The sequence below is a fragment of the Arctopsyche grandis genome, chromosome 3 (assembly GCF_051622035.1).
Source record: "Arctopsyche grandis isolate Sample6627 chromosome 3, ASM5162203v2, whole genome shotgun sequence".
NCBI classification, from domain to species: domain Eukaryota; kingdom Metazoa; phylum Arthropoda; class Insecta; order Trichoptera; family Hydropsychidae; genus Arctopsyche; species Arctopsyche grandis.
This window is the reverse complement of record NC_135357.1, coordinates 29,130,281-29,147,613: the sequence shown is the minus strand read 5'-3', so window position 1 is coordinate 29,147,613 and position 17,333 is coordinate 29,130,281. Positions and strand designations below refer to the sequence as shown.

The window sequence follows — 17,333 nt, the reverse complement described above, 5'->3', positions numbered from 1 at the left end:
TGTTAACAGGTTAACTTTTGGTCAAGATGTGAACACCTTGAAATTTTTCACAACATGCGGTCTTCAAGAAGGATACGAACCTTTCTGCGTGTAATAATAATTATTTAACACGAAAAATCGTTTGTTTTTATTATATTATATTGTTTTTCTTATTGAACTTGTCGTTATAGTAACATGAAAAGACCGGTAACGTATTGGTATACTAAAGATCAACCCATATTTGAAAACACCGAAGATATACCAGATACTAAGATAGATGTGACGAGGATTCCAGCCGGTTCAGACACACCACCTTGCATGAAAATATCTCACAACACATTTGAAACGATGGAAAAGGCCAATTGGGAATTTTTAAGACTGTCCCTTCCCGTCATATGTCTCAGTGAATTTATTGAGTAAATATTGAATTTTCCTCACTTTATATTGTAAGAAAAATATGAAATTAATTTGTAATAATTGCATTATCTCATTAGCGAAAATGAAAAGGGTCGTCGGTGGCAGGAAATCAAAATGAGACAGAATAGATTGTTAGCTGAAGCCGCTGAGCAAAGCACTCCGGCACATATTGAACAAATTATGAAAAGCGGATTCACAATGAGCGACATCAAAGGTTTGATTTGATCAATATATATTAATCTGTTAAAATAGTATGTGAATGTTAATTTTGACAAATTTATTAGGCTTACATCGTAACTATGAAGATGGTGGCGAGCAAGATCTTGATATGAGTGGCGCTGGTGGATCTGGAGGAAGTCCTAGACAAGGTCGTTTGCCAACTAAACCACCCAGAAAAGGATCCTTGAGCAGAAGTCCACAATCTGAGCAACAAGGTTTTTAATAGAAACATTTCAAATATATTATATTACATATACAATAGTTCATTTGAAACATGTTGATTTTATTACAAGGCTTTTACAGTTATTGCAAGCCTATTTCACCCTTTTGCAAATGAAATTCACCCTTTTGCAAATGAAATTAATACTTAAGCAAATGAAATTAATTCTTTTGTAAATGAAATTAACCCTTTTGCAAATGAAATTCATCCTTTTCAAAAATCGTATTAAAAAATAAAGAAACCGAATTAAACAATATGTGCTTTTTATGTATTTTAGTTTAAACTTATATTTATATTTGTACATACATACATACATATTTATTTAGAAGGTGCAAATATTATTTTTATTTTCAATTTTTATTCAGTTAAACAAGTTAATACATACATAATTTAGGAAATATGGTTATTAAAAGTTAAAATTAAAATTATAACTATAATATAATATAAATAATATAAAATTATAATATAAAGTCATCGAGCTTGGAACGTCCAACATACTTTTAATAACCATATTTCCTGAATTATGTATGTATTAACTTGATTAACTGAATAAAATTGAAAATAAAAAAATAAAAATAATATTTGCACCTTCTAAATAAATTTGTATGTATGTATGTACAAATATAAATATAAGTTTAAAATAAAATACATAAAAAGCACACATTGTTTAATTCGGTTTCTTTATTTTTTAATACGATTTTTGAAAAGGATGAATTTCATTTGAAAAAGGATGAATTTAATTTGCAAAAGGATGAATTTAATTTGCAAAAGGGTGAATTTCATTTGCAAAAGTGTGAAATAGGCTTGCAAAAACTGTATTAGCTTCACTTCGCCTTTTGGTTTCGTTTTGTCAGATTTTAATTACTTAAACGCCTATCACTTTATCTTTTTCACACTATATCTTATAAACTTTGCATTATAGGCTCTCATATATATTTTTACTTCACTAATAGATTATATGTATTATTCTTTAGGAATGGTTAACGGTCTCGGTATGCCACGCTCTAATAGTGAATTAGAAATGGCTCAATATGCTGATTCTCCTGCTGATAAGAAAGACAAGAGAGGAAGATCGCCGTTCAGGTAAATCGGGTCAACAGGATACCTATGTAGCTCGTTTGTCATTGAAATATTATACAAATTAAAAAATATGATGAACGTATTTACAGATTCTTCTCTCGGAAACGTGGCGAGAGTGGAGATCGTGCAAAGAGTGGTAAAAGTAAATCGCCTATCGGAGATATCGAAATGGAAGCCGAAGCCGCAATGTCTGACCAACGTCGTCTCAATCGTCAACCAACACTCGCTCGCGGAGCCAATCCACAAATTAAAATCTCTCAAGTAATACATTCATAAAAACATTATTTTAAACAACATTAGATCTATGTAAGTATTTTATTAAAATTTTAATTTGAAACAGTCAAACTTGGCCGTTCAACCACCGGCAGTTCCAGACAGACAAAAACAGATGACCACAAATGCCCTAACTGGTACTGGTACAGAAATGATTGGCAATGATATCTACGATGCTGAATGCTTCAAATTGATGGATGAATATTTCTATGGTGTCAGGTAAAATTTATCACTGATTATGATGTAAGGCAGGGAAAGTATGTTGACCGTATCCTGGCCTAACGAAACACATGTTGTGTAGTTTGTAAGAAGATCGTTTATTTTTGTTCAATGGTTACAATGGTTATTGTATGTACGAAGAGGTTGAGCTTGGGAGAAGTGAGCTGGTTGAACTCCAGAGGTTCACTCTGGTGTTGGGAGCTGACGCGTTGCTTTATATACGTTCTGGCTTGACGCGTGCCGTGTGCAGATGCTTTGTCTTCGTTTCCAGGACACGTGTGTTAGGGACACGTGTTGACCTATTTTCGAGTCGCGTGCTTTATAGCTATGGGGTCAGCGCCAGGACGTCGTTCGTTTGAGAATGCGGTCGTGCCACGTGTAAACAAACGCCACGTGTTATGTCTTTCAGGCATGTGTTGCGGTTGCCTGATGACATCACCGTTGGGTTTCGTTCGTTTTACGATCGAGCGATGAACTCCTTCTTCTGGAATGGTCGAAGGGGACGTTGCCCTTGAGTTATGCATGTTTGTACAGGATCGATGATGAGATCACTGGTTTTGATTCGTAATAGCACAAGTCGTGCTATATTCCTACAATGATAATATGTATCGTTTTACTACTAATTTTTAATTTATTTTTGTATTTTTGAAGAGTATTCCCTGGTCAAGATCCGACACATGTGTACGTTGGTTGGGTGACCACACAGTATCATTATTATTCTAAGGAATTCAATCAGACTAAAGTCCGTAATGCATCCGTAATCATAGTCGACGACTATGAAAGACCCATTGAAAAGTGAGTTATTTATTTTGGTTTTGTTTATATTATTTATATAAAATGTAAACTGAAACTTATAACAATTTTAGAATCGATCGGCAATCTTGCTATATGGTACGAGCTGATGAGCTATACAACGAAGTTATGGCCGATGCAACCGGAAAGGGTGCATCTCAAGGAATGTTTGTAGGTTGCTTTGTAGATACTGCAACCGGTTACATATCATTTACTTGTGAAGGCAAAGAAACTTCTCATCGCTTTAAGGTGCATAGATTATTTGCATGAGTGGTTGTACTTATACTTTTGAAGCTCAATCAATACATTTTGTACTTCAGATGGAACCAGAAACGAAACTTTTCCCGGCTATATTCGTAGAAGCAACATCCAAAGAGATTTTGCAAATTGAATTGGGACGCACTGCAACCGCATTGCCGTTGAGTGCAGCAGTATTACCGACTGGTGATAAGCATGCTATTCCCCAATTCCCGCCCAGGCTAAAAGTGCAATGTCTCAAACCTCATCAGTGGGCTCGGGTACTAAATTGTGATTCTATTACATACAATATGTATTGTAATGCGGCTAAAAATGAATGATTATAATATTTTAGGTGCCAAATCAATCCCTTCAAGTGCACGCTTTGAAATTATCAGACATCAGAGGATGGTCAATGTTGTGCGAAGATCCAATTTCGATGCTTGCACTTCATATTCCGGGTATGTATTGTATAATATTTAAAAATTGTTTAGTACATTTACTTTATCTATGTACGTAGTAACAATAGATGAAGTTTTGTGATCATGCAAAAACTCGAGATATTGACTGATTCGAACTGAGAATCGATCACTGGTCATGAGAAAAAATGTGTGTCTGTGTGTCAGTGTATTTTGGGGATTTTTTGAACACAGTTCGTCCTATTGTACTGAAACTTAGTATCGGTTACTGAAATTCTTATCGATACGACGTAAATTTTTTTCAAATTTTTAATTTGACCGGAAATGGTACCTCCCCTTATAGGTGTCCTCTTTTTTAAGTTTTTGAATTCAATTATCTGCCAAACCGCTAACCAAATCAGACTCAAATTTTTTTACGTGTAATATAAATTATAAATTTTGTACCCTAATATTTTTTAAATATTTTTACCTGAACCGGAAGTAGTACTTTTACTCCAGAGAATCGAGGTTTTTTTACGTTTTTCTCAGAAAATCTTTGGGTTATTGAACTGAAATTTCATATCTACAAGTTTAAGCTTAATACCAAGTTATGTATGAAATTTTGTAAGCATCCGTCAACCGGAATTGGCAGTTTACTCTTGTTCGATTTTTCTTCCACTATTTTTTTAGACTCCTAAAACATGTGTGCACTTCACGAAAAAATTCAAATATAATTCTTGTATCAATGTGATGAAAATAATAAAAAAACTCACTAAATTTAATAAACTGTAAATGGGATTTTTCCTCTTAGAAAGGTCAAAAATGTTGTGACCACGACTCTGTCCACACCCATAAATGTATCAAGCTGAAAATTTATATTTATATTTTTTATATATGTACTAACTTAGAGCTGATAAGGTTTTAGTCAAAATTCGTAAACCAGAAGTAGTATTTTTTTTTAACAATATTTCACTATTTATTTTGACCTTTTGAATTATTTTTATTTTCTTGATATTCAATGTGTATAATAAGTATAGTGATTTTAAGTAATTAAAAAATTTCGAACAAAATCCGACAACCGGAAGTAGAACTTTTGTCTTGTGTAAATTTCCCTACATTTGCGCTCAATTTGTATAGAAAATGCTCTCATACCGTCACGTGTGATCGTGTATGTATATTTAATTATCAAATTTTGTTTTGTGACCTTCTTATATTCCTCAAATACATAGATAAAGTCATGGGTTGGTCTCATTTTTTTTGTAAGTATTAATTTATTTTATATATTTCACAGAGGAAGATAGATGTATTGATATATTGGAATTGATTGAAATGGATAAACTATTGAGTTTCCATGCTCATACTTTGACTCTGTATGCCGCCTTGTGTTATCAAAGTAATTACAGGTACTGTCTATTTGTTGAAATTTTCATAAATTCTTATTGAATATATAAATAATTGTATATTTGTTTGATTCAAGGGCTGCACACACATTGTGTCAACACGTAGATCAAAAGCAACTGTTGTACGCTATCAAATCAGAGTACATGTCCGGGCCTTTACGCCAGGGTTTATATGATCTCTTGATTGCATTACATTTAGAATCCCACGCTATTACAATGTATGTAAATATGTATTACTGCGTATGTGATACAATGTTTCAAATCTGCAGTATTTACATGTGAGTCTTTACAGGGAGGTGTGCAAAAATGAGTTCATCATCCCGCTCGGTCAAGAATTGAAAGATCTTTACGAAGATCCAGCAATGCGACATAGCTTGCGCTCGTTGAAGACTGAAAGTGTGAGGCCGCAGATGAATATGACTGATATCAGGTACGAAATTTTAAATTAAAAATATAATATTGCATTATATATTGACATGTATTAAATTTTATTTTTATTTTCAGCGATAATATAACGACTATAATGAATTTATATTCGCCATTTTTCCCATTGGATGTAGTCAGAGACTATATTATGTCTGCCCTCGCTGAAGCCGTTGAAATAAATCAAGTGCATAATAGGGATCCCGTCGGTGGCAGCAATGAGAACCTATTCCTGTTTGTATTATTAATAATATCATTATATATGTTGTATATTGAGAGTGGATTTTATTTACATTTTTTTTTTTATTTCAGTCCATTGCTAAAATTGACTGATAGGTTGTTATTAGTCGGAATGATACGAGATGAGGATGTAGAAAAATTGATGATTATGATTAATCCTGAAACTTGGGATCCTTCATTTGAAAAAGGCAATTTTTTTATTTGTAATAAATTAATATTTAATTTAAATATATATGTTTTTTAGATATAAAAATGATTTTTTAGAAGGAAAAGACGAACATCGAAAAGGCTTATTACATATGAAGATGGCTGAAGGTGCCAAATTACAAATGTGCTATTTATTGCATCATCTTAATGATATTCAACTAAGGCATCGTGTCGAGTCAATCATTGCTTTCAGTCATGACTTTGTTGGTGATCTACAAACTGATCAATTGAAGTATGTTTTTTTTTATATATATTTTTTTTTAATATATGAATTATGAATTGAATTTTTCTTTAATTTATAATGCAACTGTACAGGCGTTATGTTGAAATTAAACAATCGGATCTGCCGAGTGCTATAGCTGCCAAGAAAACGAGAGAATACCGTTGTCCACCGAGAGAACAGATGAATGCTATTTTGAGTATGTAAAAATGATGCTGATAAGCTATTTATTTTTTAACAATATAATAATGTATTATTTAAATAGGTTTCAAGCATATAGAAGAAGAGGATGACTTACCATGCGCTGACGATCTCATATCTAGAATGACTGGTTTTCATAACGATCTTATGTGCCACGTTTCGCTTGCCGCCCTTCAAGAGCCCGTAGAAGAGGTTTCATGAAATTTTACACTAAATATTTTAATTTAAGTGTGTATTATAAAAAATCTTATGCTATAAATTTAATTTTAGGAGGTAGTAGAAGCTCCAGAAAAGCATGGTCCAATTACCAAATTATACAACTTCATAAACGCCGTAAAAGAACTAGAAGACGAGCCCAAAGTAATATTTGCTTTCATAAAATATCAAGTGTAGTACATATGTATATGTAATAAAATCAATATTATTTACTCTTAAATTCAGGTCGAAGAACCACCTGTGAAAAAAACTCCCGAAGAGATATTCCGTAAAGTGCTCATTACAACCATCGTAAAATGGGCTGAAGAATCTCAAATCGAAACACCTAAATTGGTCAGAGAAATGTTCAGGTTAGACTCGGTTGATTTATAATATGTATATGTATTAAAGTATTCGATATGTATTTATAATTGATTTAATTTCAGTTTGTTGGTGCGACAATACGATGCTGTCGGAGAACTGATAAGAGCTTTGGAGAAAACTTATGTGATCAATTCGAAGACGAAAAAGGACGTGTCTGAAATGTGGATTGGTCTTAGCCAAATTCGTGCCCTTTTACCAGTACAGATGAGTCAAGAAGAGGAAGAGCTTATGCGTACTCGTCTTTGGTTCGGCTCATTTTTTTTTAATGTCATTTCAAAATAAATCTTCATATTATAAAAAGTTTATTGATAAATGAATTTGTTTTTTAATAGGAAACTTGTCAATAACCACACTTTCTTCCAACATCCTGATTTAATTCGGTGTGTATTTTATTTTAATTATAATTTTAATATAAATAATAATTTATATAATAAATTAATTTAAATTGATAGAATATTGCGTGTTCACGAAAACGTAATGGCAGTCATGATGAATACATTGGGAAGACGTGCTCAAGCTCAGAGCGATGCTCAAGCTCAACCACAAGCCGATCAAGATGGACAACCTGTTGCTAAAGAAAAGGTAATATTTTATTCTTCATACATATGTACATACATGTTCTTTTTTGGTATAATATATCTAACATATTTTTTTCCAGGATACCTCTCACGAAATGGTAGTGGCATGTTGTCGTTTCTTGTGCTACTTTTGTCGTACAGGTCGTCAAAATCAACGTGCCATGTTTGACCATTTTGATTTCTTGCTGGAGAACTCTAATATTCTCTTGTCTCGACCTTCACTACGTGGTTCAACACCTTTAGACGTTGCCTATTCAAGTCTTATGGAAAATACTGAATTGGCTCTTGCTCTTAGGTATGTTACTGTAAGGCAGGGAAGGTATGTTGACCGTATCCCGGCCTAACGAAAAACATGTTGTGTAGTTTGTAAGAGGATCCTTTATTTTTGTTCAATTGTTACAATGGTTATTGTATGTACGAAGAGGTTGAGCTTCGGAGAAGTGAGCTGGTTGAACTCCAGAAGTTCACTCTGGTGTTTGAAGCGTGCCGCGTGCAGATGCTTTGTCTTCGTTTCCAGGACACGTGTGTTGGGGACACGTGTTGACCTGTTTTCGAGGCACGTGTGTTCGGTACACGTGTGGTTTATAACTATGGGGTCAGCGCCAGGACGTCGTTCGTCTAAGAATGTGGTTTTCGAGGCACCTGTTTTCGGTACACGTGTGTTACAGTTTCCTGATGACATCACTGTTGGATTTCATTCGTTTTACGATCGAGCGATGAACTCTTTCTTGTGGAATGGTCGAAGGGGACGTTGCCCTTGAGTTATGCATGTTTGTACAGGATCGATGATGAGATCATTGGTTTTGATTCGTAATAGCACAAGTCGTGCTATATTCCTACATTACCAAACCTAATTATAATACAAATAAAAGTAATATCATGAAAAAAATATTTTTGTGGGTTGGATCTTTTTAAGATAGCTACATATAATTATAAAACGCATTTAAAACTGTTAAGTATAATACATATATAAAATTACAGGGAGCATTACTTAGAAAAGATTGCTATTTATCTATCACGTTGTGGTCTGCAATCAAACTCGGAATTGATTGAAAAAGGATATCCTGATTTGGGTTGGGATCCAGTGGAAGGAGAAAGATATTTGGATTTCTTAAGATTTTGCGTTTGGGTTAGTATATTATAATATGATTTTTAAATACTATGTCTATATACTGTTTAAAATTCATATGAACCATGTTTCGCAGGTTAACGGAGAAAGTGTTGAGGAAAATGCCAATTTGGTAATCCGTTTGCTGATCAGACGTCCCGAATGTCTTGGCCCAGCTTTGCGTGGAGAAGGTGAAGGTCTGCTTCGTGCAATCGTCGATGCTAATACAATGTCAGAAAGAATTGCTGACAGACGTAAGCTGACCGATATTGAAGCTAGTGCTGATGTAACAGTAAGTGTGCATTTAATTGAATGGATCGAACATTGAAGATTGTATGCACACTTTAAATGCTATATTATTTTTTTCAGTTCTCGCATCCTCTTCCAGAATCGGAAGAAGATGAAGATTACATTGATACGGGAGCTGCCATCCTTTGTTTCTACTGTACTTTGGTAGATTTGCTCGGACGATGTGCTCCAGATTCCGGCGTCATCGCTCAAGTATATCGAATTGAATCGAAGTTATTTATTATATAAATTTAAACATTTTCTGTACAGTTTCATTTTTATATAGGGCAAAAACGAATCACTGAGAGCTAGAGCCATTTTAAGATCATTGGTACCGTTAGAAGATCTTCAAGGAGTTTTGAGTCTTAAATTTACATTGTTAAATCCGGCAGCTGGACAAGAAAGACCCAAATCAGGTTTGGTTTAATATTCATTGATATATTTAAATACATATATGTATAAAAATCGTGATACATATTAATGATTGTTGATATTTTAGATATGCCATCCGGTCTCATTCCCGGCCACAAGCAAAGTGTAGTATTATTCTTAGAGCGTGTCTACGGTATAGAAACTCAAGAATTATTCTTCAAAATCCTAGAAGAGGCATTCTTACCTGATCTCAGAGCAGCTACTATGCTAGATAGAGTACTTATATTGATTATGCTTTCAATTTTGTCATTTTGAACTATATTTTCATTATGATTGTTAACAAAAATGTTTTGAATTTTAGAATGATGGTTCTGAATCTGATATGGCATTATCTATGAATCGTTACATTGGTAACTCAATTCTACCTTTATTGATTACTCATTCTAAATTTTATTATGAAGCTGAAAATTATGCTAGTTTACTCGATGCAACATTGCACACAGTATACAGGTTATTATAATTTATTTTATTTAAATTTTTCACAAAAAAAAACAGTCATTTACCTAAAAGTATTATTTGCAGATTATCTAAGAATAGAATGTTGACCAAAGGTCAACGTGAAGCTGTATCTGACTTCTTAGTTGCTCTCACTTCTCAAATGCAACCATCCATGTTGTTGAAACTCTTGAGAAAACTAACCATTGATGTTTCTAAACTATCAGAATACACAACTGTTGCTTTGAGGGTAAATATTTAGCTTTTTTGTGAATATATTACAAATAAATAGATGCTTGACAGTATTATTTGTATTTTAGTTGCTGACGCTACATTATGAACGTTGCGCTAAATACTATTCAACGTCAGGACAAGGTTCAACGTCAGGACAAGGTGTTTATGGAGCCAGTTCTGATGAAGAAAAGCGTCTTACCATGATGCTCTTCAGTAATATTTTCGATTCTCTCAGCAAAATGGATTATGATCCTGAATTGTTCGGAAAAGCTCTTCCATGTCTTACAGCTATTGGTATATATTTTTTCAGTATAATATTTGGAATACATAGCTATTTAGAATTTGTATTAATTACATGCTTCCAATTGTAGGATGTGCTCTTCCACCTGATTATTCTCTATCTAAGAATTATGACGATGAATTCTATGGAAAAGAGACGTCTTCCGGTATTTTTAATTCAATTATAATATTTGTATTATATGAATTATTATATTTTATTAACAATATTATAAACATGTAGGTGGACCCGATAATCCTCAATATGATCCACAACCGATCAATACCAGCTCCGTTGCTTTAAACAACGACTTAAATACTATCGTGCAAAAGTTCTCTGAGCACTATCACGACGCTTGGGCTTCTAAGTATGATTATGTATACGGTTATTTGTTTGAATTTTATTGATTAAAACTAATGTCACGCTATTTTGCAGAAAATTGGAGAATTCATGGGTTTACGGTGAAGCCTTGTCAGATTCGCAAAAATGCCATCCCAGACTCAAGCCTTACAATATGTTAAATGACTATGTAAGTATTATGCATAATGAATGAGACGTCTTCAATGTGAAATTGATATGATTTATTGTGATTCTAGGAAAAAGAACGTTATAAGGAACCAGTCAGAGAATCTCTCAAAGCTTTACTCGCCATTGGATGGTCTGTTGAACATTCTGAAGTCGATATTCCAACATCCAATCGAAGCTCCATGCGCAGACAATCTAAAACTAATGTGGTAATTTATATGTTTTTAAACTTCTATATATTATAATAATTGCTTTTTTCACGTTGAATGAGAACCTACCCCCGCCCCCCCTTTATTTAATTTTCCATTTTGTTGAAATGAATATAATAACTAAGAAGAGGTTAGTAAAAATGAATATTATTTTATTTTTTGCCCCATATACATATATGTATATAAATGTTTATATCTTTTTTGAACTAACAAAAGCTTAATTTGTATTAAATTTTGTCTTGTATATGCTTCCTGTGTTTTCATATGCATTTTATCCAAATTATTTGTTTCCTGTCTGCCTATAATCATCGTGTCGTCGGATACAGCGTTCGTCTGACGACCCTGAAGTCGTAAGTAATTTTGGCACAAATGTTTAAAAAATGAATTTTAATTAAGGCTTCCAATATGATTATTAATATTTACATCACAAAAGTTTGTTTGCGCTTGCACAATTAAACAAAAAATGCTATATTTAAAATTAAATGATTTTCTATTAAAGTTTCATATATTTCTAGGTCGATTCAGCGACTCCTTTCAACTACAATCCTCATCCTGTCGACATGACCAACTTGACACTGTCCAGGGAGATGCAAAATATGGCTGAACGCTTGGCCGAGAACGCCCACGACATTTGGGCCAAGAAGAAGAGGGAAGAGCTCATGACCAACGGAGGTTGACTCAACTGTTTATTAAGCATATTGTTGTAATTCATTGCGCGTGTAAAGCAAAGTAAATAATTCCAGGTGGAATCCATCCTCAGCTGGTACCCTACGATCTGTTGACTGACAAAGAAAAGAAGAAAGATAGGGAACGATCTCAAGAGTTCCTCAAATATTTACAATATCAAGGATACAAACTGCACAGGTTTGTTGTATTATGTTATAGGTCACCAGTGTAACGGGGAGTAAAGATCACTTCGGGGTCACCAGTTATAGGACGGGTTAAAAGTTTCGACCGTTTCCCGGCCTATGGCAACTCAGTTGGGTTTGAAAGAGAATCGTTTATTTTTGTTCAATTGTTACAATGGTTATTGTATGTACGAAGAGGTTGAGCTTCGGAGTAGTGATCTAGTTGAACTCCAAAGGTTCACTCTGGTGTTGGGAGCTGGTGCGTCGCTATATATACGTTCTGGCTTAAAGCGTGCCGTGTGCAGATGCTTTGTCTTCGTTTCCAGGACACGTGTTGACCTATTTTCGAGGCGCGTGTCTTCGATAAACGTGTGGTTTATAGCTACGGGGTCAGCGCCAAGACGTCGTTCATTTAAGAATGCGGGCATGTGCCACGTGTAAACGACTTTTCAGACATGTGTCGCGGTTGCCTGATGACATCACTGTTGGGTTTCGTTCGTTTTACGATCGAGCGATGAACTCTTTCTTCTGGAATGATCGAAGGGGACGTTGCCCTTGAGTTATGCATGTTTGTACAGGATCGATGATGAGATCACTGGTTTTGATGTAATAGCACAAGTCGCGCTATATTCCTACAATGTATAATATATTTTAGTATGTAGTTTTGATCGTTTGTATTGTACTTGAATGCAAATTTTCATATTATAGACCGTCACGATCTGGTCAATCGGAAACTGAACAAGCAGCCGCTGGCATGGCAGTCGAATTACGCTTTGCTTATTCACTTCTCGAAAAACTTATACAATATTTGGACCGTGCCACTATCAACATGAAGCTTTTGAAACCTTCCACAACCTTCAGCAGAAGGACTTCATTCAAAACGAGCAGCAGAGATATAAAATTCTTCTCCAAAGTATTTAATATTAATTTATTGATATAAAAATTAATCGTATTCTTAATATTAATTGGGATTTAATTTAATCAGGTGGTGCTACCATTGATGGAAAAATACTTTTCGACTCACAGGAACTATTTCATAGCTGTAGCGACAGCTACTAACAACGTAGGCGCTGCAAGTCTTAAAGAAAAAGAAATGGTTGCTTCATTGTTTTGCAAACTTGCAAGTCTTTTAAGATCTAGGTAATTTTAAACTGCAATGATCCACTTGTATGCATTGTCAGATTTTTGTATCAAATTATTACATTTTTAGACTGGCGGCTTTCGGAGCCGATGTACGTATATCAGTACGATGCTTGCAAGTACTTGTGAAAGGCATTGATGCTAAATCTCTAGTTAAAAACTGTCCTGAATTTATAAGAACTTCAATGTTAACATTCTTCAATAATACTGCAGACGATTTAGGACATACTATATTCAACTTACAAGACGTTAGTAGTTTTATACACATACATATGTATATGATATAAATTAAATTTTGTATTTATTGATGTTTTTAATCGTTTAATATACAGGGTAAATACAGTCATTTGCGTGGTACGCATTTGAAAACGTGCACATCATTGTTCTATGTCAATAGTGTTATCCTACCGGTGCTGACGGCCATGTTTGATCATCTCGCCGCTTGTGAATATGGAAGCGATTTACTTTGTAAGCCGAATTCTGTGCTTAAAATTGCTTTATATTAAATATTTACAGATTAAAATGTTCGATTTAAACCTTTCAGTGGATGAAATTCAAGTTGCTTCGTATAAAATGCTCGCTTCTTTATATACTCTGGGTACGGATGCAACGTTGACGCACGATAGAAAATATCTCAAAACTGAAATCGAACGACACAAGCCAGCTTTGGTAAGTCTAAACTCATATAATAGTTTATGTGATGTGCTATCGATTTTAAAAATTGTGACGGTTTTTTATTAAGGGTTCGTGTCTCGGTGCGTTCAGTTCTACATTCCCGGTGGCTTTCTTAGAGCCGCACTTAAATAAGCACAATCAATTTTCATTGCTCAATAGAATAGCAGATCACTCTTTGGAAGCTCAAGGTATTTATGATACTTTTAACGTTTAAAAAAATCAAATAGTTGTTTGATTATATTGTTTTTTTTTAGATATAATGACAAAAATGGAATCTTCTATGCCTACATTGGAAGCGATATTGACAGAAGTGGATCAGTTTGTGGAGTCTGATAAAACTTATTTGGAAATGCCGCATATTATTGATGTAATAATGCCTCTTCTCTGTTCATATTTGCCGTTCTGGTGGGCACAAGGTCCCGACAATGTGACTCCGTCCGGAGGGTAAGACTTTCTTTCGAGATATGGACTCATAATGTATTATCTGATTAAATGGTCTGATTGAATTTGTGTTGTTTTCATAGTAATCATGTAACCATGGTGACCGCTGATCATATGAATCAACTGTTGAAGAACACTCTGAAGATGATCAGGAAGAATATCGGCAATGAAAATGCTCCTTGGATGACTCGTGTCGCTGCTTACACTCAGCAAATCATTATCAACAGTGGTGAAGAGCTGTTGAGAGATCCGCTATTGCCGTTGGTTGAAAGAGTGCGTCGTCGCACTGAAAACATGATTCACAAGGAAGAGAGTCTTCGGGGATTCATCAAAGTAAACGATCTTGTAATATGGTCAAGTTGATTTTTGTAGAACAAAGATGTTATTCATTTTGTTTTATTTTATTTGTAGTCATCTACAGAAGATACTTCTCAAATTGAATCGCAAATACAAGAAGATTGGCAATTGTTGGTTAGGGATATCTATGCCTTCTATCCTCTTCTGATCAAATATGTTGATTTGCAAAGGAATCATTGGCTTAGAAATAATATCCCGGGTACATACATATATAGATTGTATACAATTTTTTTTTTAAATTACTTAAATTTTATTCTCATATTTTGTTTAAATTCATGATTTCAGAGGCTGAAGAGTTGTACAGTTATGTTGCTGATATATTCAATATATGGTCTAAAAGTCAGTATTTCTTGAAGGAAGAACAAAACTTCATTTCTGCTAATGAAATAGATAATATGGTAAGTAAACTTGTTATAATGTGCTTTAAAATACAATTTAAATACATATTAATAAAAAAATCTTTGTATATTTTAGACGCTTATAATGCCTACGGCTACCAGAAGATCGGCTGTTATATCTGACGGTGCACCGTCTGGTGGAGGAAAGGTATTGGTTTCGATATATTAAAATTATTGTAAAATACTAAACGCATAATTAACCATGTCAAATTTGATTTGCAAAATAGAAAAAGAAGAAGCATCGTGATAAGAAGCGCGACAAAGATAAGGAAGTCCAGGCTTCTTTGATGGTCGCCTGTCTGAAACGTTTATTGCCGGTTGGTTTGAATTTGTTCGCCGGTCGTGAGCAAGAGTTGGTTCAGCACTGCAAAGATCGCTACTTGAAGGTTAATATCTTAAAATCAACGGATGTTTTATGTAAGATGATCGTTATTAAGTTTTGTGTACAATTGTAGAAAGCTTCAGAAACTGACGTTGCCGACTTTGCCAAAACTCAATTGACGTTGCCCGACAAAATTGATCCTGCCGATGAAATGTCCTGGCAGCATTACCTCTACAGCAAACTTGGCAGTAAGAAAGAAGTGACGATAACCGGCTCCGATGCCTCAGAGAAAGGCAAACAGATAGACGAGACCGTTGAGAGAATCGTCGCTATGAGTAAAGTCCTATACGGTCTACATATGGTTAGTTAAATATTATTTTATATTCGGTACAATTTTTTTTATTTTTGTTTCAATACTACATGTTTACAAAAAAAATTGAACCAATTAGAATAGACTTACGTTTTAAAATATGATGTGTTATTTTTCATTTATTTTATTATTAGGTTTTTACATAATTTGATTAATTTAATACATAAGTTTACTCAAAAATTACACTGACAAATTTATTCTTTATTTTTTAAATTATTTTGTTGAAGCACATTTTTACCCAAAAGTCAGGGACACTTTTATCCGTATCTTATTTATTATTTATTTGCTCACCAAGCACAGATTTTATCCCTCAAAATTTAATTTTTTCATTTCATTCACATTGTATGTAATGACTTTTAGGAGTTCGATGATTACTAGTCAAATGTGAACCGGTCACAGGACAACCGGTCGCTCTAGATCGGTCACACGTGATCACCCGTCACACTAAAACTGGTCACGAGAAAACTGGTCACACCCTAAAACTGATCACGAGAACACTAGTCACACCCTAAAACTGGTCACGAGAAAACTGGTTGACCGATTTTAGGGTGTGACTAGTTTTCTCGTGACCAGTTTTCTCGTGACCAGTTTTAGTGTGACGGGTGATCACGTGTGACCGATCTAGAGCGACCGGTTGTCCTGTGACTGATTTACATATGACTAGTAGTCCATTTACCAATTTTGGGATACTTTTTTTATGTACATGGAAGAATTCAATCCGGATGATTTATTTAATACTGCGGTGTGACAGTTTTTGTAAATATTCTTAATAAAAATTCAAGTCGCCCCCTTTTTTATTGTGTCAATTTGTCTGAGTGGCCATTTTGTTTTACGGTCCGGTTCAGATTGACCATCCACAGCAGCAGAGCAAGAATGTTTACAGAAGCTGTGTCTCAATCCAGAGGAAGCGAGCTGTCATTGCTTGCTTCAGGCAGTTTCCTTTGCACGCTCTCACAAGGTCTATTTTTTTTTTCATTTCTATCATGTTTAGTTTCGATTGCACCCCATGATCACCTCTAATTATTACATTAATACATAATTCACTCCCCATATAAAAAGTAAACTGTACACCTTAAAATAAATACTTATATAAATATGGTGAATTGATTGCTTTTTATGATTAAAGCCTTTATTTTATTTTTTGCTTATTTTTGTTTGTTTTGTATTATGTTTATAATTTTTACACTGACAAATATACAACTGCCGCATGCCTACAATTTTTGTTAGACGTAGTATTAATTTACTTAGTTATTGTGCTATAATTTACCGGGTTTCCAACAATTTCTGGAAACCGTTGTTTTATTTCCGGGAACCGGGAAAATAATGGAATCATAAGATTATTTATAAGTTTCTGCATATTTGAACATAAATGTATATTATATGTATATCTAAAATTAGCTGCATGGTTGAATATAACGTTTTGAAACTTCAGTGTGTATTGGAAAAAAATCGAACGTGACCGACCCACAACTTTATATATGTATTTAAAGAATATAAAAAGGTTACAAAAAAAAATTCAATAATTAAACATACATATAGACATAATGAAATATTGTTTTAAAAAAAATACTACGTCCGGTTCATGAATTCTG

At 34.1% G+C, this 17,333-nt stretch overlaps 1 protein-coding gene across 1 annotated transcript in view; it reads left to right on the top strand.

The window, feature by feature from the left end:
* Window positions 1–17,333, top strand: part of RyR (Ryanodine receptor) — a 92,968-nt gene that overhangs the window by 57,081 nt on the left and 18,554 nt on the right. Inside the window, exons 28-81 of the mRNA XM_077427612.1 lie at window positions 10–90; window positions 171–395; window positions 474–610; window positions 681–830; window positions 1,810–1,918; window positions 2,005–2,176; window positions 2,256–2,407; window positions 3,059–3,202; window positions 3,274–3,448; window positions 3,520–3,717; window positions 3,792–3,897; window positions 5,126–5,237; window positions 5,312–5,452; window positions 5,527–5,664; window positions 5,739–5,891; window positions 5,970–6,085; window positions 6,162–6,336; window positions 6,420–6,523; window positions 6,590–6,717; window positions 6,796–6,885; window positions 6,967–7,091; window positions 7,167–7,349; window positions 7,437–7,484; window positions 7,557–7,686; window positions 7,763–7,977; window positions 8,664–8,811; window positions 8,888–9,082; window positions 9,160–9,291; window positions 9,365–9,494; window positions 9,578–9,726; window positions 9,812–9,960; window positions 10,033–10,195; window positions 10,266–10,473; window positions 10,551–10,625; window positions 10,700–10,823; window positions 10,892–10,985; window positions 11,053–11,190; window positions 11,517–11,540; window positions 11,706–11,862; window positions 11,934–12,054; window positions 12,747–12,951; window positions 13,024–13,178; window positions 13,249–13,426; window positions 13,511–13,646; window positions 13,723–13,847; window positions 13,921–14,041; window positions 14,108–14,297; window positions 14,378–14,627; window positions 14,706–14,850; window positions 14,937–15,049; window positions 15,126–15,197; window positions 15,277–15,435; window positions 15,505–15,732; window positions 16,587–16,699. Of these exons, the coding sequence (XP_077283738.1) occupies window positions 10–90; window positions 171–395; window positions 474–610; window positions 681–830; window positions 1,810–1,918; window positions 2,005–2,176; window positions 2,256–2,407; window positions 3,059–3,202; window positions 3,274–3,448; window positions 3,520–3,717; window positions 3,792–3,897; window positions 5,126–5,237; window positions 5,312–5,452; window positions 5,527–5,664; window positions 5,739–5,891; window positions 5,970–6,085; window positions 6,162–6,336; window positions 6,420–6,523; window positions 6,590–6,717; window positions 6,796–6,885; window positions 6,967–7,091; window positions 7,167–7,349; window positions 7,437–7,484; window positions 7,557–7,686; window positions 7,763–7,977; window positions 8,664–8,811; window positions 8,888–9,082; window positions 9,160–9,291; window positions 9,365–9,494; window positions 9,578–9,726; window positions 9,812–9,960; window positions 10,033–10,195; window positions 10,266–10,473; window positions 10,551–10,625; window positions 10,700–10,823; window positions 10,892–10,985; window positions 11,053–11,190; window positions 11,517–11,540; window positions 11,706–11,862; window positions 11,934–12,054; window positions 12,747–12,951; window positions 13,024–13,178; window positions 13,249–13,426; window positions 13,511–13,646; window positions 13,723–13,847; window positions 13,921–14,041; window positions 14,108–14,297; window positions 14,378–14,627; window positions 14,706–14,850; window positions 14,937–15,049; window positions 15,126–15,197; window positions 15,277–15,435; window positions 15,505–15,732; window positions 16,587–16,699 (7,704 nt within the window). The remainder of the gene's footprint in view (window positions 1–9; window positions 91–170; window positions 396–473; window positions 611–680; window positions 831–1,809; window positions 1,919–2,004; window positions 2,177–2,255; window positions 2,408–3,058; window positions 3,203–3,273; window positions 3,449–3,519; window positions 3,718–3,791; window positions 3,898–5,125; window positions 5,238–5,311; window positions 5,453–5,526; window positions 5,665–5,738; window positions 5,892–5,969; window positions 6,086–6,161; window positions 6,337–6,419; window positions 6,524–6,589; window positions 6,718–6,795; window positions 6,886–6,966; window positions 7,092–7,166; window positions 7,350–7,436; window positions 7,485–7,556; window positions 7,687–7,762; window positions 7,978–8,663; window positions 8,812–8,887; window positions 9,083–9,159; window positions 9,292–9,364; window positions 9,495–9,577; window positions 9,727–9,811; window positions 9,961–10,032; window positions 10,196–10,265; window positions 10,474–10,550; window positions 10,626–10,699; window positions 10,824–10,891; window positions 10,986–11,052; window positions 11,191–11,516; window positions 11,541–11,705; window positions 11,863–11,933; window positions 12,055–12,746; window positions 12,952–13,023; window positions 13,179–13,248; window positions 13,427–13,510; window positions 13,647–13,722; window positions 13,848–13,920; window positions 14,042–14,107; window positions 14,298–14,377; window positions 14,628–14,705; window positions 14,851–14,936; window positions 15,050–15,125; window positions 15,198–15,276; window positions 15,436–15,504; window positions 15,733–16,586; window positions 16,700–17,333) is intronic.